At 45.7% G+C, this 19,770-nt stretch overlaps 1 protein-coding gene across 1 annotated transcript; it reads left to right on the top strand.

Moving 5' to 3' along the window:
- The first annotated feature begins 467 nt into the window (after nucleotides 1-467).
- On the top strand, nucleotides 468-18,700 carry EIF2B5 (eukaryotic translation initiation factor 2B subunit epsilon). Its single transcript, XM_053985924.1, has 16 exons — nucleotides 468-620; nucleotides 1,713-1,837; nucleotides 2,214-2,399; nucleotides 2,496-2,673; nucleotides 3,847-3,927; nucleotides 4,626-4,703; nucleotides 4,784-5,096; nucleotides 5,731-5,876; nucleotides 6,169-6,304; nucleotides 6,750-6,851; nucleotides 7,488-7,595; nucleotides 8,489-8,579; nucleotides 9,364-9,487; nucleotides 14,161-14,286; nucleotides 15,787-15,897; nucleotides 16,966-18,700. The coding sequence occupies exons 1-16, from the start codon at nucleotides 468-470 to the stop codon at nucleotides 17,029-17,031; spliced, it is 2,124 nt and encodes a 707-aa protein (XP_053841899.1). The 3' UTR covers nucleotides 17,032-18,700.
- Nucleotides 18,701-19,770: the final 1,070 nt, after the last annotated feature.

The raw sequence follows: 19,770 nt of genomic DNA, 5'->3' as shown, positions 1-19,770 counted from the left end.
GGACATTTGGAAACGCAGCACAAACACGTCGCTGCTAGGAAGTGTATCAGAAAACATCGCTGCTCCCAAAAGCAGACACCACCAGGGTCACAGCAAAGCACTACACACACCCCGAGGCCATCTGGGGGTGTCTGTGGGGACATTCAGGCCTCCCCCAGGCCGGGTCCCGACCGTGCCCGGCCACGGCAGGGAGCTGCGCTGCTCCACCTCCGCTCCCTGCTCGGGGGATGGCGATGAAACGCCTCTCCCCGCTCCTCAGGCCGTGCAACGGCGGATCTTCGGCACGGAGGTGACGCCAGGAGGAAAGAGACGATGGAGAGGCAAGGAGCAGCTCTCGCCCCGCTCCCGCCCCGTTCCCGCCCCGCTCCCGCCGGGACGCGCCGCCCCGCGCTGTTGTGTCCCCGCCGGGCGCCCGTTGCCGCTCCCGTCGCGAGCGGAAGCGGAAGCGGCGGCGGCCGCGTGCGGCGATGGCGGCCCGCGGCACCGCGCGGCGCGGGGCGGGCGGGGGGTCCGCCCGCGGCCCCGACCCGCAGGAGGAGCCGCCGCCGCCGCTGCAGGCCGTGCTGGTCGCCGACAGCTTCAACCGCCGCTTTTTCCCGATCTCCAAGGACCGGCCGCGGGTGAGAAATCCCCTCTGGGTGCTGCTGCCTGCGCCGCGCCGGTGCCTCCGGCGCCGCCTGTCCGGTGTGCACTGTCCCCGGGAGGCCGGGCTGGGCAGGGATCTGGCGAGAGGCCGGGCTGGGTCGGGAGGGGACGAGGCTTCTCCCGCCCTCCTGCGCTCCGGCAGTTCTCGCCCGTGGGAGTTTCTGTCCCCCGCTGGAGAGGCGGCGAGGATCGATGCTGTGTCGGTGCTGACCGCTGTTCCATATGGCGTGGCGAGCTGCGCTGTGGGCTCCTCGCCTGTGGCTGGTGCAGGACTGGCAGCGGGTTTGGACAGGCTTTTTTTCTGATAAAGGAAAGAACTAACGCTTGGCCCTTGCCAGCCGTAATGCGTGAAAGAATTTGGCCAGAAAAATGGATGGGGGTAGTACTTCAATTATCCAGCTCAAAGGCTGTGTGTTAAAGGAACGTAAAAGGCTTCTGGAGACTTTAGGTCTGAATAATTATCTCACCTCATTTGCTGATTAAGTGTTGGTGGTACTTGTAATTATACACGCGAGCTCAGGCCTGAAATGAAACAGCATCAAAAATGAATTAAGGAATGGTATGCCATCACTCAGGTGTGACTCAGTAACTCAGTTTAAAAGTGTGAGTTGAATCTCAAGTCAAGAGAGTACTTACTTCACTTTAGGTTGGGGTTTTTCCCCCTTGTTTAATTCTGGACGCTCATATTCCTGTGGCTTCATCATTCATGTCTGACAGGTTTTTCCTGAAGCAGTCAAAGCCTGAGTCAGGGAATCAGCACTTCTTTTTTTCCAGTCTCTGTCATTTATCTGAGTCTTCTTGAACAGTTTTCAGTGATAACTTCACTTTTTTATGCCTTCCTTTCTGAACTGAGGATCTGCCCCTAGAAAATTGCAAATTAGCTCTTACTGTTTAGATCAACTCCAGAAGATTTTTATAAAACCTGGTGGAACAGTTATTTGTGTTATGTTTCTGGTACTATTGATGACATTATATCCCCAGGCTGGAAGGGGCTGTTGCTGATGTTGGGGTACTGAGTGTTTGTTCAGCTATCTGTATGGTTTTTTGGTATTGATTTTTTTTTTCAGGCTCTTTTACCTATGGCAAATGTGGCCATGATTGATTATACCTTGGAGTTCCTTACAGCAACTGGAGTGGAAGAAACCTTTGTTTTCTGCTGTTGGAAGTCAGCTGAAATAAAAGAGCATTTGCAGTAAGAATTCTCTTCTTTTTAGTTTTATCATGGAAAGTATTCGTCTGCCCTCCAACAATCTTCAAAGGCCTCACTGATTCTTATGAAAATTGTAAGAGACGCCCTTTCAGCAGTGGTCTTCCAGCATATCTCAGAAAAGACTGTCCCTGCTCTGCAGGAGGGTGGTTGTGCAGTGTGTTAAAAGGGTTGAGTGTTGTGGGACTGCTCCTCAGTTCCCCTTCTGAGTGTACCTGAGCCTGGCAATAGCAGGCTCACTGTCACAGGATGCTCCTTGCACCCCCTTATAGGTGTGGCACGCACTGGGACACTGTGTCCTAGTGTGTCTGTGGGAACAGCCTCTTTTATGGCTTCCTGATGGTTTTTTTCCTTCTTCCAGAAAATCCAAGTGGTGCCGGCACACGTCTCCCAACACGGTGCGCTTTGTCACCTCGGACCTGTACCGCTCCCTTGGTGACGTGCTGCGGGACGTGGATGCCAAGTCCCTTGTTCGTTCCGACTTCATCCTGGTCACTGGCGACGTGGTGTCCAACTTCAATATATCCAAAGCCCTGGAGGAGCACAAGTAGGTGCTGGGAGAGTGGATGCTTGCCTGGTGGGCTGAGACTGCGGTCTGTAGCTCTCTGAGGAGCGTCCTCATAGTTCTGCCCTCCTTTCTCAGGTTGCGTCGTAAGATGGAAAAGAATGTGTCGGTGATGACCATGATATTCAAGGAGTGCTCGCCTGGCCACCATGCCAGGTGCAAGGAGGATGACATTGTTATTGCTATGGACAGTGCCACAAACCGTGTCCTTCACTACCAGAGAACGCAGGGGCTGAAACGATTCCGCTTTCCTATGGTGCGTCTGGAACCTGGCAAGGAGATCCTCCTTGAGTGAGGGCTGGGACCTGTCCTAGCTGCTCCTCTAGGAGGAGCAGATGATAGGAAGTAACTTGGGGTAAACTGGCTTTTGCCCCCTTTTATCTTTATTTGAGGCTTGGTGAAATCGTGCTGGGACACACATGTTTGTGACTCATTCCAGTTTGAGCATGAGCCAGATGTTCTCAGACTTCAGGTTTTGCTGTTTATTTCCTTTCCATGATGTAAAACAAGGGAGGGAGATTATTTGTGATATCGCAGGGTCTCCTAAATTGGGGTGCATATGCCACTACCATACACAGACCATTTTTACCAAATCATTTAGGTTGGAAAAGAGCTCTGACATCAGAGAGTCCAACCTTTGATCAGCACCTTGGCAACTAGACCATGGCACATCCATTCATTTCTTGAACACCTCCAGGGGTGGGACACCAGCACCTCCCTGGGCAGTCCATTCCAGTGTTTAGCAACCCTTTTCTTTTTGAAGTGTTGCTGAGCCTGACATGGGGTGGAATTACAGAGGTGCAAGGAGTGGTACCTCCTTTTACCTGTTTGTTCACCTAGTAATGTAGTAAATGCTCTATAAATGTCTGTGGAGGCCCTTTCTCCATGAGATAGATTGACCAGTTTCTTTCTTCAACTCAGAACTAAGGCTGTGATTGTATAATCACATTGTGATTTTTATCCCCAAATCAGTAATCAGGAGATTATTTCATGTCTTCAAATGGAAGTACAAACCACTGTAGGAAACAGAAAAGGAGAAACAAAAAAAAAAAAACACCCAAAACCCAACAATACAAAACTGACTCACAGCTGTAAAAATTGTATTTGGATTTATCTGTGGTTTTTTTTGTACAGTTGTAGCTCCCAGAGACTGAGGTAAGGAGCTTCCTGGAGGAAAGTGATTCTTGGAAGTACAGGTTGTTTCTGGGAGAGCTGCACTGTGTAGGGGCAGGGACAGTTTCTGCTGGCTGCCACTCAGCTCTTTGTGTGACTGCTAAGATTGGGTCTAGTGTAGATTGTAGATTTCTCTGATCCTCAGAACTTCAGCTAGTTTAATAATTCAGTCAATACTGCCCCTGGTTTATAGAAGGCTTTTGGGGTTCGATACTGCGTGAGGCACTCAGGTCATCTGAATTATTTCCTCTTTCAGAGTCTGTTCCAGAGCTCCATTGAGAACGTCGAGGTGCGCCATGACTTGTTGGATTGTCATATCAGCATCTGCTCTCCACAGGTGAGCTCTGCCCTTCCAAGGGTCCAAAATTCAGTCTGCACTGCTCCCTTGGCACTGCTGGTGTGCAGGGTGTGTGTGGCCTGAGTACCAGGTTTGGGAAACAGAACTGGCTGAGGTGAGGGCCTGGGTGATCATGTGGTGGGTGCCCCTGTGTGGAACACATGGGGGCTCAGTCTGTTTCTGGCATCCACTGCTCAAGCCCAGGAGATCTTAGAACTACATGGTGGATGCATCCAGAGACCGGCTGATTTGGCACAGAATAAAACTATTTCAGGAAATAAATGATTTCACTTTGGGTATAATAACATCTGTGGAGCAGAGGTGGTGGCTGTGCTGTGGAGAAGTGTCAGTACTTTTAAGCTGGTACCGTGTTAGGGTAACAACATTCAGGGTTATTCCAGCTAAGGCTCGCTAACATACCTTCCAGATCTGATGAAGTTTGTCTGCAGCCTTCCTTTGGGGGTTAAACTACAAAGTAAGGCTGGGAAAATTGCTCGGAAATGCTAAAGCAGTGTCTTGCCCCTTTTGAAAATCAGAATCTGTTAATGGATTCTGAAGGAGTAGTAGGGGGAGGAGATGGGAGGGTCAATATTCCTAGCAGAAGGAGTCAGAGCTTTATTCAAGGCAAGAGCATCACTTTCCTGTATTGTATAACTTGGCTCTAACTATATTATTTCCATGTACTTTATTCCTGGCAGGTGGCTGAACTGTTCACAGACAATTTTGACTACCAGACACGGGATGACTTTGTGCGTGGCCTGTTGGTGAACGAGGAGGTAAGGAGAGGGTTGTTACAAGGGAGATCCTGTTACTTTGCCTTAGAGAACTTTCTGATGTGCTCCTGCCTATGTGCCAGGTCCTGGGGAATCAGATTCATATGCATGTAACAACAGAAGACTATGGTGCTCATATATGCAACCTGCTGATGTACGAAGCTGTGTGCTCTGACATCATCCGGCGCTGGGTTTATCCTCTCACTCCAGAGATGAACTTCACTGATGACAAGAACCAGAGTTACACCCACTCTAAACACAACATTTACCGAGGGGTGGATGTGAGCCTCGGCCACGGCAGCGTGTTGGAAGAGAACGTGCTCATCGGGCAGGGAACGGTCATTGGCAGCAACTGCTCCATCACCAACAGTGTTATTGGGCAGAACTGTAGGATAGGTGAGTGCAAGAGTTGGGGGATGTGCCAGCCGTGCCAGGCCAGGGCACACATTTGCTGGAATTCAGTTTTTAAAGTGTGTTTGGCACTGAGAGAAGGTGATAGGTGGGTATTGATTGATTGCTAATGGGTATATAGGAGAAGAGCTTGGTTTTCCAGCAGAGGAGATAGATTAAAGTTTTCAGGGTACCATAATGAAGCTGGAAAGTACTTCATGAAAATGAGTTGTTTCAGCAGCAGAGAATGCATGACCTTTACTGATCTAGAGTTACCAACCAACACCATCCTGCAAATGAGGGACATCTGTCCTCATTTTCATGAGCTGTTTCTCCTTTTCTCCTAACCTTGCTCCTTCCTAGCCTTGGCTGGATTTTTTTTTTTTTTTTTTTTTTTTTTTGTCCAAAACTGAGATGTCAGTTGTTACTCACAAGTCTCTTTAGAGAACAAATTTGTCTTTCAGCTTTGGGTAAGAAGTGGATGTAGGCGTCTGAGGCAAATCTTCCCCTGTCGCCTAACATCCATCATGCATCAAGGGGGTTGGGAGGCAGTAAGATGCTTTTTAGCGGACTCAACAGTGTCAGAGACCACCAGACATGAGGCTTCCTCAACATATTTGTACTTGGTGGTGTATAACAGGTGATAAAGTCACTTTGGATGGAGCTGTTCTGTGGGACCGAGTGCACATAGCAGATAACGTGGAGATCCATCATTCTGTTATCTGTGATGAGGCTGAAGTGAAGGAGAAAGTAAAGCTAAAGCCCCGCTGTGTCCTCTCTTCTCAGGTGAGCTGATTTATGTCTGTTCTGCTTTTTGCCTCTCCTGGCAGGTTACTCATCTTATACTGTACTCTTCCAGAACACAGGGCTGCCCCAAGCCTTTTTGCAGAGGTGGAGACTGTGCTACTGCTCCCACCTTTTTCTGCCCTTTGCTTGGCTGGGGCAGTATAGTATGGAAAACAGCAGTGCTGATGTCTTCAGTTACACTTACTAGTGACAGCTTGTCTGGAGCTGCTGGTGGAGGTATAAGGGGGCAGTCAGAGTGTTTGTCATTGAGATGTGTTTCACATATTTTCAGGTAGTAGTAGGTCCTGGCATCACTCTCTCTGAGGGCACAGTGATCTCTCTGCACCCCCCAGATGAGGAGGAAGAGGATGATGACCAGTTCAGTGATGATTCTGGTGTGAACAAGGAGAGCAAAGTGAAACTGAAAGGTATGAGAGTCTGTGTGCACTAAAGCTATGCAGAAGGTTTTGTCTTCCATGATCTTTTGGGGTCTTTACCAGCCCCATTCCAGACACTGCAGTGCCAGGGTGGAGCTTAGTGCTGCGTTCAACCTGGAACCTGTGTTTTCATCAGGGCAAGCAAGGATACTCAGCTGTGTCCAAGGGCTTTGTCCTTGTGAAGTACTGTTGCTACAGTGTGGGTTTGTCAAGGGATCTAAACATGGTCTGCCAAATGTTGCTGCTGTAAGAAGGAGTAAGTCACTTGTCAAGGCATGTGAGAACATGAAAGCTGAAATCCATATGCATCTGCAGGAATCCCAGCTCTCCCTCGATGAAGGCTATTTAGGGGCAGTAACATGTAGGTTATACAGTCTAATTCAGGTTTGCCTGTAAGCAGATCCGCTACATCCACACCCTGCTGATTCTTTTTCAGGTTACAATAAAAAGGATGTAGGCTCAGAGGGCAGAGGCTATCTCTGGAAAGCAGATGACAAGAATGAAGAGGATGAAGAAGAGCAAAGGCAAAGCCTATGGGGTGAGGAAAAGTTTAGTGTGGTCACCTGGGGTTGAACAGACAGGCGTGTGTTGGGGAAACTGGCCAAGTGGGATGCTGGTAATTGTGTCTAGAGCAAGACCTGGGCTTTGTGAAGCAGACTGGCTCCAGATAACAGCTATGTGTGGAGGGAAGGTGAGAGGTAAAAGCAGGTCATAGACCAGATTCTCTACGTGTGCTCTGTGGAAGGTGTTTGTTAGATATTTACCTTGCACTAACACACAGAGCTGTCTGTGCTGGGAATGCTGCACTATGGGATACCAGGCCCTCTCTCAGATGGGAATATGCTGGCTATTCCAGGTGCTGCTGGCTTTCTTCCTGCCAGTGGCTGTGTCTGCTGACATTGCTCCATTGTGACTCAGCAGTCTGCGCAAAACGCAGTTGCTTCTGACCGTGTCCAAGTCTGCCTGCAGACTCCCAAAAAATTCCATTATCCTAGTGCCAGCTGTAGTGTTCCCTCTGCAGCAAATCTAATCATCTGGACCTGTAAATAGAAGCTTCCTTGCAAGGACAGATAGTTGCTGACTTGGTTGGGAAGTCCCTGGGACACCTGGTTCCTCATGGCATATGATGGTTGCAGCTTTTGAGTGCTGAATGCTGCATCTTCTCCTTCCTCAGGCCCAGCTATGCACTCAGAGGAAGAGAGCGAATCTGAGAGTGACCTGAGCATGGGCTCCGAGGAGCCAGACAGTCGGGCAGCTTCCCCTCAGCTGGATGACATCAAAGGTGAGATGGGCTCTGAAGAAGTACGGTAACTCTGTGGATAATGCAGTGTGTGAAGTTTGTGCTGCCTTCTCTGGGTGTATTGGAAAATCTGTGCACCTCTGTGATATGCTGTTTCCTGATCTCACTTCCTGCATTTTCTACAGAGTTCTTTAATATTCCATGTATCATTGCTGGGTTAATCCAAGGCAGTCAAGGATGAGAAACTAGCAAAGACCCTCCATCTTTCTCATTCCTCATCACTGGACCTTTATGAAAGAGACCTCCCTGAGTTGTCTGTTTAAATGGCAGGGTCATTGCCTAATTCTAGAGACTATGGGAAGGTCCAGCAGAGTTTCTCTATATGGACAGCTTAGTATTGTAATAATTCTGGAGAAATAAATGTCCTTGTAGGAGCTGCCTCTTTTGGCAGAGATGTTTTGGTTTTCTGTTTTGTTGTGTTAAGCTTACCTGGATTTGAAAGAGGTTCAGGCCAAATTGGAAAAAACCAAAAACTTTCTCGTGTTGGAATATTGCCCCAAAGGAAATGAAACCAATACATTTTAGATTTGAATTAATACTTTCAGTTATGGGAAGATGAGGTTTGTCTGAATAGGAAAGGCTAGATTGTGAAAGTATAATAGAAACTCTGCTTTAAAAGGCTGCAGAGGTAAATAGCTTTGTACTGGTTTCTGTGGATAGATAAATGACATTTAGTAGGTGCTTTCCTTTTGTTTGAATTATATCCCAATATTTATAAGTATAGTTGCTGTGGGATTGTGTCAGTGTACAGAGAACAAATAAACATCTGTGTCAGAATTCTTTTTTTGTGAAGGGCATCATTCCTTCAGTAATGAGCAGTTTGAAGAATCTGTGCTTTTCCCTCATGTCTAACTGCCTGTCCTTTCTTTCATTAGTTTTCCAGAATGAGGTTCTGGGTACGTTACAAAGGGGTGAAGAAGAAAACATTTCCTGTGACAACCTGGTCCTGGAAATCAATTCCCTCAAGTGAGTTGGGGATGTCCTTAGGGATCCTCGGGGTGTCCTTAGGGCTATTGTCCCTTATGCTGAACAATTGGGATTGACAGCAGGTATGTCAAAAGAAGAGGAGAAACCACCTGAGTGCCCATTGTTAGACATTTTGTCAGTGTGGAGCATGAGAAATGCAGCTTAGACATCATGACTGAATGACAGCAGGAGTTGATGGAGAGCACCAGCTGCACCTCTAGCATCCTTGGTTGTTAGGCTTTTCCTGCCCCATCTCTGTAACAAGAGATTGAATTGCTGCTAAATAACTGTGGACTGAAGAGAAAAGACCAGTTCTTGGCACGACTGCCTGGAAATTCATGCAGAGTCTGTTGCTCTGGGCATTGCAGCATTCAGCCAGCTGCCTGCAGCTGGGGCTGTGCTGTGGTGTGGCTTGTCCACAGTATTTTTACAGCAGCAAGTCTAGAACACATAATCAGAGTGCCTTTTATCTAGTGTTTCTCAAATCCAAACCTGTGTGCCTTCTTTTGTGCAAGAGCATTCCTACAGCACTCTGGTAAATGTGAGGGTGCTGTCCCTGCAGCAGCTTGTTCCAATTGTGATAACAGATTTTCCAGGCCTTATGCAGGGCCTGATGCAATACAAAGTATTTTATTGTCTGAATATTTGGAAAACAAAATAAACAAATAAGAAATAGGTTGAGAATATTAAAGTCAGATTGTCTACTCTATCTCTGTGAATAGCTGCAGTCTGCAGAGATCAGACAGTCTGAAATGTTGAGGGGTTTTTGCCTTTTTCGTTGTAGGTATGCATATAACATTAGCCTGAAGGAGATGATGCAGGTGCTCAGTAAAGTGATCCTGGAGTTCCCACTGCAGCAGCTGGATGCAAACCTGGACTCCCAGAACTATTTCTCAGCATTACTTCCTGTGAGTCCTGCTCCATTTGACGACTCTTTGGGCTTGTCTCCTAGTGTGTAACGTGTGTCTTTCTCTGTGCCCTGGATAGTTCTTTCCTGAGAAATCTCTTTGTTTAAGCCTGGAGCCACTTGAACTCCTTGAGTTCATGATCCTCTTTATCTTCTGTAGAAGTAAAAATGAACTGAAACTGTTGTTCCTGTTTGACAGAGCTCAGCTGAGACTGTAGATGTGGGAGCTCTACTTCAGTACCTGTAGTTGTTTCTGTTGCCTGTGTGAGACAGTAGAAGTGCATAATTTGTGAAAGAGGAAAAGAGAAGGTCTGTTAGAGATGTCTTTACAGGCTTGCTTTCCAGCAACCCAGTTCCAGTCCATCTCAAGTCCTGTCCCTGGGGCAGTGGGGAGCACTCCTCTCCCAATGGGATTCTTTCCAAGGTCTTACTTGTCTGCATACCATAATTGGTGCCAATTTTTTTTCCAGCCAAATGCAAAGGCATGATATTGTTGTCTTTGTGCAAAGATAAAGTTCTGCTTTGTTTGTAGGGAGATGGGTTGTGTAGTTGGGTGTACCAACTTTGATTTCCTGCCTTATTGCAGACAAAATAGGGTAGGATCTGTTTTAAGAATCAGGCAGTCTTCTCTTAATGTTTTTGTTCACCCAAGCTGAAGTCATTGTAGTATATTTGTCTCCTTGTTACAGTCCATTTATGTATTTGACTGCAAACTACAGATTCTGAAGATGGTCTTTCAGAATGAATAGGTCTGACACATGTTTGGGACAGACTACTTAAATTTTTTAAGGACTATTTTTTTTTTTTTTTAGGAGATTAAGAGGAACACTAGACTTCCTCATAATCCTTTCTCTGAGGAAGTGTGTGCTTTCAATTGATGGGAAAGGGTGGAAAACTAATTCTCCTTTGTGTAGGTGTAAACATGCTACTTAATTCACCCCTTGGACATGTGGAGATGCCTTTTGCAGGAAACATCCATGTAAACTGATCTGTTCTTCAGACGGCTCACTCTGTGTAAATTCTGCTTGCTTTTGTTCATTTTTCCAGACTGTTTTCTTGAATAGCGTGTCCTGTCCTAGAAAAAGAGAATTGAAGGAGGAAGACCGAAGAAAATGTTGGAGCAAGTGTTAGATTCTGAGTGAGAAGCAGTACATCTAGACAACAGCTTGTGTGGAATTGATAGTTATATAGGATGGGTTTGTTTTTTTTTTTATCCCAGCTGGGATGTGGCATCTCTTGGTCTCCCAGATTAGGCTCTTACACTAGCATGAGTGGGAAAGGAGAACTTCCCTACAGCACCCAGTCAGAAGATGTTCTAGTCTGGGATGAAGTGTATAAGTGCATGAAGTTTTGTGTAATTGCCCCAAACCCCTAGAAGCTAAAGACAGTGGTAGTACATGAAGAGTTTCTCTGGGTAACTTTGTCCATATCTTTTTCATCAAAGGAAGGCTAATGCTCATGTTTAGCAGCAGAGAAAGCAAGTCAGCTCACCTTTAGTGAGAAGTAGTAATAATCAAAGTGTGATGTTTAGAGTGGCCATGTGTCACGTCATGGGCAGGTGGCATTTGTCTAGGCAGGGAATTGTGTTCATTTATGAAGTACAAATTGCCCTTAGATTTATCAAAGAAAGCCAGGTATCAAACCAATTGACCATCATGGCAGCCAGTTTCTCCAGATTCTCCCTTGTGAAGAACAACCAGGAAGTTTCTTAGAGAATCCTTCACTGTGTTCAGGATTGCTGTGCTGGCTTTCTGCACTGCACTCAGTACAGGAGCACCGTGTCCTGCTGAGCTACAGGTGTGTTCACTTGCACTCGTGGTGTTTGTCACTGTTACAATAACCCAGTATTTGGGATGAGATATACCTCTAATAGATGTAGTGACCTGGCCTTCAAAGGCTTATTAAACACACATCACTGTTCTTCTGAGGCAGCAGCTTTGTGTATTTACCAGCAGTGCTCTGCAAAGATCAGTTCTTCAGGCAGAAGTTGTACAGCATCTGGAACAGTGGCTTCCCTGCAGCTTGCAATTCCCCAGTTAATAAAAAGTACACTTCATTAATTTACTAGTTCTTATTTATACTCTGCAAATCCCAAGCACAGGCTTGGTATAGGTTAGTACATAATGAACATAGTTGCTGCTGAAGTTTGCAGCTAAAACTGCCTCAGGCAATAGCAGTTTTGGGCTGAGAGCAACTCATGATGGAGTATTTATGGAAAAATGTTATTTTGTGTGAGATGGGGCTACCTGCATTCTGAGAGTGATGGGTATCAGAAGCCCACTGAACCTTACAGACCTGTTTTATGTTTCTCACTCTCTTTTTAGCTCAACTCTGACCAAGAGATGCTGAAATAAGATGGGTTTCTTATGTAAAACCTATGGTAGAGCAGTCCCAGGCAGCTCAGGAGAGGAAATTGTGGGAATGCCATAGTTGTGATGTATGGTTTGACTTGAAACCACACTTTGTGGTCTGAAGTGCTGGCCCCTGAACATGAAGCTCTAAAGTGTTGCAGCAATTTTAGGAAACAAGCATCTGGTAAAGGATATGCCCATGGGTATTTTTTTCAGATGAAACATGGAGGCTTGACAAATAGAGGTATCCAGTCTGATGTATGTCAGGCGTCTCATTCAGCTCTTGTACAAGTTGTAAAGCAGAGAAGGTGCAGAAATAGACCTTTCCTAGAACTACAGACCTTTCCCAGAACTGGGATTCTGTAATGGTGCGCATGTGAACACACCATGGAATTGCTTATTTGGAGACCAAATGGATTTCTGCTGTCACTGAAGCCATTTATGGTGATCAGCACAGATGCTGTTGTGGTCTTACTATCCCCATTAGCACCAGTTACAGTGCAGTGCATGTTCTCAACTTGACATGGTATATTTTTTCTTCTTTCCCTTTTCCAGCAGCAGGCACACTGAATTGAGTCCTGGGGTTGTGAGTGTTTTCTGTATAAATAACCTGCTTTCAGAAACTCAGTAGCTTCTGGTTAGATTTGTGCCTGCTTATGATTTGAAGGTGTTAATAGAAAGGTATGACAAAGTGTTTTTAACCTGGAATGATCTTTCCAGTAGGATAACTTTTTTATCCAGTAGTAATACGAATGGGGAGATGGTTGTAGAGGAGGGAAGAGTGTTTAGCATTAAGCATTTTGCTGTCAATATGCCACAGAACCCTCAGCTGTTTTATTGTTATACCATGATGATCAGGATCATTCTGTGTTGTTACTGTTGTTCCTTAAACCAGTCAATGTACCACTGTACAGATGAGTTTGCTTGTACTAATCCCCTTCTTTGTTTCTGCTTGAGGCATGCAAATTCCAGCATGGTTGCATAGCAGATGTGTCTGAAGTGGTGATGGAGTGCAGTTCTACAGAGTAGATGAGCACTGTTTCCTAGCTGAGGCTATCTTTGCTAGTCCACACCAGCCTGGACTATCTCCATAGCCTGGGTTGTAGCTCTGCTGTGTGTCCTGGACTCTCCCTCTCTCAGGTCTGCTGCCTGTTTACAGTTATCTTGGACAGTGTGATGCTGATTAACCCCAAATGGAGGTGACTCAAAGCATCTTCATCACACCCAAAGCCCCTGTGAATTGCCAGTTTCCCTTCAAAACAGACCAGATGTGTTCTGTAAGGAGACACTGCTGAAGGCACAGCAAACCTGTGTATCTGTGCAGGCATGCCAGGGGTGTAGTTTCAGGATCACCTGCTGTTGAATTACTCCATTTAAAAAGATGTGGAACTCTGATTTAATTTCCTACGATGCTTTTGTAGGATGGTCAGGTCATGATCTAGCCAATGAAGAATTTTTGTATCTTATCCAAGTTCTGATACCTTTTAAAAATTTTATGGACAGGGATCTAAGTATTATCTCCTATCCCAGATTCAGGTCAGTCTGTGCTGCTTTGCAGAGCTCCCTGCTGCATATTTCCCAGATACGTACAAGGGAAAGAGCTGTGGGGGACTCAAAAATATTGTTTGAAGAGGCAGCACTAAAATCATTAAACTTAAGACTTCAAGAAAAATAAGCCTTGGAGGTGAGAACAACTAATAGTGTAACAACTTTTTGCCCTTCATCCTTCCCACTCATTCCCTGCAGCAGGCTTCAGGATCCAAACAAGCCTCTAGGCACACAGCAAATGTGTGATTTGCACTTAGGGACTGCTCTGACATGTTCCTGTTTTAGGGGTGGTTGTTTTTCACTGTTCACTTCTACTCAGCTGGTAATTAACTTGGCATTATCTTTTTCTGTTTCCTTTTTCGTCCTTCTGCTTTGAAGGAAAATTCCACTGAAATGTCATCTGCTCTGTGGGGGGAGGCTTGTGAGTAGCATGTAGGTATCAGTCTGCAGTGAAGAGATTTTGTTTGAATACCAGACTCCATTGAATACATTCATTGTGATGATCTGGTATTCCATCAAGAGAGGCAAAAACAAGAAAGCTAATAGACTTTCTGAAAGCTTCTGAAAGTTAGTAAAACCAGGTTCTGTCCTCACATGTGAGACTCAATATCATCTGTTTCATGGGCAGAGAGGGTCAAATACCTGAAGTAGTCAGCTGAATAGTTTCATAAAATGCTTCCCTGGGTCACTTTCTTGGTGTAACGCAGCTGAGACATGGGGCTGAGTGCACCCATCCATCTCAGCTCAGGAGCTCTTCTGTGTTTTCTCCCTGCAGCTGTTGAAGAACTGGACCCCGTTGTTTAAGAACTACATAAAACGAGCATCAGATCACTTGAATGCCTTATGTGCCATTGAGGAATTCTTCTTGGAACATGACAGTCTCTGCACATCGATAGCTAAAGTGAGTATCCTCTCCCAAATCTATTTTTGCTAGATTCACAGTGGAATGCATCCTATTTACATCATCACCTCTCTGCTTCAAGGGAGAGAATTTTGGAGTCTCGGTGGAGAGGGTGTGTAGAAAATCCATTTATAACAATTTCTTAAAAACAAAAAATAGTTCTGTGTCTGCCTGTGCCTCTGAGGGAGCACAGCTGAGGGTGAGTATTAATTACCAGCCTGCAGCCTGTGGGGAGCTATTATTTTGCAACTTCCAACATAGATGCCCTTGCTGTGTGACGCTGGAAGAGGCAAGGCCAGAGACTTGCTCTAGGAAGAGTTTCTCTTCATTTATCTCTCCGTGGTCCCTGGGATCTCACTGCTAAATGGTTTATCCTACTTTGGAGTGCAAAACACAAAAGCTGGGAATAAAAGTGGAATTTTATTCAGGCTGAGCTAGTTATGAAATTGGGAGTAAAGGGAACCTGTCATGTGGCTTATTATCTGTCTCCCTGCTTCTGAGAATTTTCATATATTCATCCTCACCGTCCTTCACAAATATTTTGACCCTGCATTCTGTCTGCCTTATCACATGGAGAGCATTTGACTTGGATTGCAAGGCTGCTTTAGCAGCAACTCAGGAATCCCCTGTCTGTTTTGGAAGAGCTCTCCTAGAGCCTGCTTAACTCTTGATTCCTCAAGAAAGAGTAATCCTAACTTCTGCTACCAGTGCTTCTGGCTGATGGCAAAGCACTTAGGACTGGAGCCAAAAGCCTTCAGTTTGGTGAGCCAAAATGTCCTTGAATTACAGCAATTGTTTGGCATGTGTCCATTGTTCTAGGGGCCTGGGTTTCCCTTAGAGGCTGGGAATTGAAGTGCCACTTTATATTCGGAGTTGGCAGCCAGCTTTGTTAGCGCTCTGCTGCAAGGAGACCGACAGCGAAGTGCCTGCTCTGCCTGAGCACAGAGGACCCTGAGAAAGCCTGATCACGTCTCACCCTCGCTCACGGGGCAGGAGCTTGAGCTGAGGAATGACCAATTGCTTTGACACCTGCCATAAGGCACTGCAGAGAGAGAGCTGGCAGGAGGAGGGGCAGAGCTGGATAGGTTCATGCTCCTCTGCACGTGTCACTGTTGAATGTGAGCCGGCATCAGTTGCCTGTTGGATCTGCTTTGGGGATGGCGTTTGGGTTGCTTTAAAAAGAGAACTTACGTCTTGAACTGATGTCCTTTGTGATCCCTGGTTGCCCACTGCTCTCAGTCATACCCAGCATCCTCAGAGCTGAAGCTGATGGGCCTTGAACTTTGACTCATTATGTGTCACAGCATCTGTCAGGAACATAAGGCTTGGTAAGAGAATCTACTGTTATTTTTAACAGTAGAAGGAAAATGAAGCAGACTGAGTGCCTTCTGGTGAAGACAGAGCTGAGAGACACAGATTACGTGCAAACTTTGTACTTGGACGTGAGCTAGTCCCAAAAGAGTTTATAGAAAGCCTGTTGCTCTTTTCTAATTGATGCAGGTGTTGATGACATTTTACCAGCTGGAAATTCTGGAAGAAGATGTAATTCTCAATTGGTTCTCTTTGCGGGACACGTCTGACAAAGGAAAGCAGCTTCGTAAAAACCAACGGGTGAGTCCCAAAGGTGTTGGGAGAAGCTGGGGTGGGGGGAGAGAGACAGACAACAGCTGCTGAAAGAAACTTCGAGTAAAGTTTGTTGTCACTGTCACCTTCTGTGGAGCAGCTGCCATCACATGGTAGGCCAAGAAACACACCAGTGCACTGAACACTAAGCAACACAGATTTGTTCTCCAGAACAGGCATTTTTGTACATTCTGCCATAATTATCCTGTTTGGATGAGGAATGGAGGTAGTATGAGAATTGTTTCTAGTGGGATCTCTGTAGCATGAGGCCAGCACTTTCTGGAGTAGCAGCACGGCTTCTCTAAGCCAACACCCATTTGAAATGGGCTTTAGGCCAATGCCCTGTGTGCTGGCCCCATGCAATTCCTTTGAAGCTTTCATTCCTGGCTCAGCAGTCCCTTCAAATATATTTCTAAGCATTTGCTGTACTGAGTGGTTTCATTTGGCTTCTGTTGCAAGGAGCATATAAACTTCCCTCCTCCATCAGGCATAACTTTGTGCTGCAGTTTGGCTGAGCCCTGTTCCAGTCCTCCTCCCTGGATCTGGAAGAGAAGTAGAGGAAAAAAACCATCTAAAGAACAACTTTGTTCAAGACCTTTGCAAAGTCAGCTATTAGTATAGGTCAGCAGTGCTTTTAACTGCTTGTTCAAACCCAGTTAAAACATAAAATGAGCTGCCTTTTTAATAGCAATTTCTGAGGGATGAGTTTTTTTCCCAGCAGAGTTTTCCTAACATGTCAGCTAAGGTGCAGGTGCCACCTCTTTGCCCTGAAGCTCTGAAAACCTCTCAAGCTTTTGTCTTTTTGCTGAGTGTTGGAGGGATTGTCTGACTGGAGGAATCTCCTGTGGGAATTTAATCAGTCTGCATTTGTCTGTGGCATCCCAGTTGTTTTTCACCTAATTGTCTCTCACTCCCTCAATCTACCTCCATTTCTGTTTCTTCTGGAAACACTTTCTCTTTCTTGTGCATGGTAGTGATGCTCACTCACACAGTGTATTTGTTCAGCATCTCCTAGGTGCCAGTTGTTACCCAATTACGTTTTCATTCTCTCTGCAGCTCCAGAAGTTTATCCAGTGGCTGGAGGAGGCAGAGGAGGAGTCGTCTGACGGCGACCAAGACTGACATGGTGGCTCAGCATGAGAAGAGGCTCTCACTGCCTTTCTGGGCCAAGTGGGCAGGGCAAGATCAATGCCAGTGCATGGTGTATAGATGTGGGGCCTGACATCGAAGTGACTGACAATCCCATCATTAATTCAGTTGTGTGTTCCCAACTTTGCCACTTCCCTCCCTCCCTCCCTCATTTGCACCTTGTGTTGCAACTCAGTATAAAAACTACAAGGGAAAAGCAGGAGGCGGTGATACCAAAATCCCTCTGGAGCCTGGCTATGATGTACTATAAGCTATCTTTTGGGAGGTTCTTGTTACTAATACAAAGGGAGAGAGTAGATGCAAATGCATACGATGCCCCTGTAGATCTAACCATCAGGGTTGTGGAAGAATGGTCATACTAAGCTAAGGTATTTGGAGTCATTGTTGCTCTGGAGCTAAAGGAACTCCTGCTGAAGAGACACCGGCAAGGTTGGTGAGTAAGAGCATGTGGATTAGGATCTGGAGCGCAGGACTAGAATTCAGGAGTTCTCGTGCCTAAAGAAGATGCAGCTGTCTGAGGACGCCCAAGGCATTTTGCAGCCTAGAAGGCACTTCTGTGATCTTACCAAAAGGGAAAATCTCTTGCCATCTGCCATGCTAGGATCTAACACAAATTGCACAGTGGAGTTGGTAAAACCATGTGTTTCCTGTGCTGTAGAACTGGGGGTGATGTATTGCTCAGCTTCCCCACAGGGTTGGTTGATGGTGGATGGCTGTACGGATCACCATATCCTGCATGTGATCATTCTTCTGTGCCCCAAGCTTAGCAGACATGTTTTAGAAAAGTGTCTGTTTCTTAATTTTTTTATGAAAAGGGAGCAGAGGTGCCTGGCTCCTCCTGCTGTACCAACTACACTTGTGTTTTGCCCTGGGGGCATTGACTGCACCAGCTGCTTTGAGGAGAATGCAAGTTACTAAATTCTGCTCCAGTGTGAAAAGGAGCAAATGGTATTTCCTTCAGCAGCACATGGTCTGTATATCCACATGATTTCAGTTACATAAGCTTGCTTACTTCATGGCCATTTATTTATTTGAAAACTTCCCTCAGACAGCAGGGAAAGTGCTGCAAACCCACTCTGAGGCTCTGCAGCCGCAGAGCAGCTCGGCAGGCAGCGGGGAATGAGTGTGCCTCTGCCTCAGACAACATGTGGCAGCAGCAAGGCCTTTAAGAACAGCTAACTTGGAAGTGTCACTGGGCTGCTTTCTGCCCTGCTCTCAAAGAACAGAGTGAAAAGGGTACCGCAGCCATCAGCTTGTGTTCATGGGTGGGGTGTTTGTTGGATGTGCTGACCTAGCCTCTGCCCCTTCAGGAGGAGCATGGAATAAATCCTTTGCAGGGGGAAATGCACTGGAGCTGCCCACTCAGGATATTTACTTGGCCGTTCCGTGGTGCCACAATTGTCAGTGAGGGAACAGCATTGGATGCTGGAGACCAGGGATACTGCCTCTAAAAAGCTGATGTTCAGGCAGGGCCATCTTGTGCACTCACACTATCAGTTGCCAGGATTGTGCATAAATGTCCTTGTTTTCTGACATTGCAAACTCAGTCTTGTAAATGTTGGGGAAATAGTTGGTATGTGAATTTTCTGTATCTGCCAATATTTAATTCAGGGAGCAAATAAAAACTATCCTGGTGTTACCAGCTTGTTTGCTTTTTTTGACTTGAAATTCTATGTCTCCAGCTTTACATGCCTGAGCTTCATTGTGGTGTAAGTTAAATACTCATCACTGCTTTTTCCTCAGATTTTAAGCACACGATAGCCAGGTAGGAAATCAGCACAGCATTGAATAGGTGAAAATGTTTGATGGTAACTCATGAGCCTTGTTTGCAACTAGAGAACAATTCATTAAAACTTCTGAACTTGGAATCCTAAAGTGGGTGAGGTTTGGTTTTGTATAGAATTGTGTTGCAAAGATGAACCTTAAATCCAAAGAAATCTGTTATCATTTGTCATTATGGGAATTGATGGGAATGTTGGCTGATACATCATGCATTGTGTCTTCCTGATGCTGGGAAATAAGAACTGGCAGAGGCAGCTACAGAGCCCTTAGTAAAACCATTTACAAACCAGCTGCAAGACTTAGTAATTTTAAAATCTCCTTGGACGTCTCAAATATTTTTTTTCCTTTTACAGGGTAAATATGGCTTAAGAATAAATTTAACATGTAGTGCTGTAAATGGCTCAGTTTTGCCAGAAGTTCTTGATTATTTCTGCCAAGTAACAATTCCACTTTTGTTTTTTCCACATTCCTTCCTCCTTTGCTCCAACTTTGTGGTATGAGCTGCTTTTTACCTGAGAGTTAAAATCCAAGGCAAGAATGTTGCTCTATGGCCACATCCTTCAGGCATTGGTGGTGTGTGTGGTGGGGTAGTTTTACAGATGCCAAGAATAGAGTAGCAAAAAATTTCTAAACAAATTAGAACACTTGATACTCTCCAAGGTGGAGTTCTGGCATGGTGAAGCATCCTTATGTACTGATACGTGTTGTACTTTTAAAAGGAGCATTTATTCCATTGCTGAAGTGTAGGGTGGGCTTGATGCTTTATTGTTGCTTCAGTCAAGATATTTTTTTGGTTGGAAGACTAGAAATGCCTTTGAGAGCAATCTTGAATGTGGAATCATTGCTACCCATCTTTGAGAAATGTAACCAGTTAAGTACTTTATTTTCCTAAGACTATAATAATCAACTTATCTGCCTTCCCATCTGACA

The sequence above is a fragment of the Vidua macroura genome, chromosome 10, assembly GCF_024509145.1.
Source record: "Vidua macroura isolate BioBank_ID:100142 chromosome 10, ASM2450914v1, whole genome shotgun sequence".
In the NCBI taxonomy this organism is placed as follows: Eukaryota; Metazoa; Chordata; class Aves; order Passeriformes; family Viduidae; genus Vidua; species Vidua macroura.
The sequence above is the reverse complement of the archived record's forward strand: the minus strand, read 5'-3'. Positions and strand labels throughout refer to the sequence as shown.

Excerpts from the sequence above, each read along its gene's own strand:
- EIF2B5 (XM_053985924.1), top strand. The coding sequence starts at position 468 with ATGGCGGCCCGCGGCACCGCGCGGCGCGGGGCGGGCGGGGGGTCCGCC. Across the intron at positions 2,674-3,846 it reads AACGATTCCGCTTTCCTATG|AGTCTGTTCCAGAGCTCCAT; the intron begins GTGCGTCTGGAA and ends TTCCTCTTTCAG. Across the intron at positions 7,596-8,488 it reads TCAGCTGGATGACATCAAAG|TTTTCCAGAATGAGGTTCTG; the intron begins GTGAGATGGGCT and ends TTCTTTCATTAG.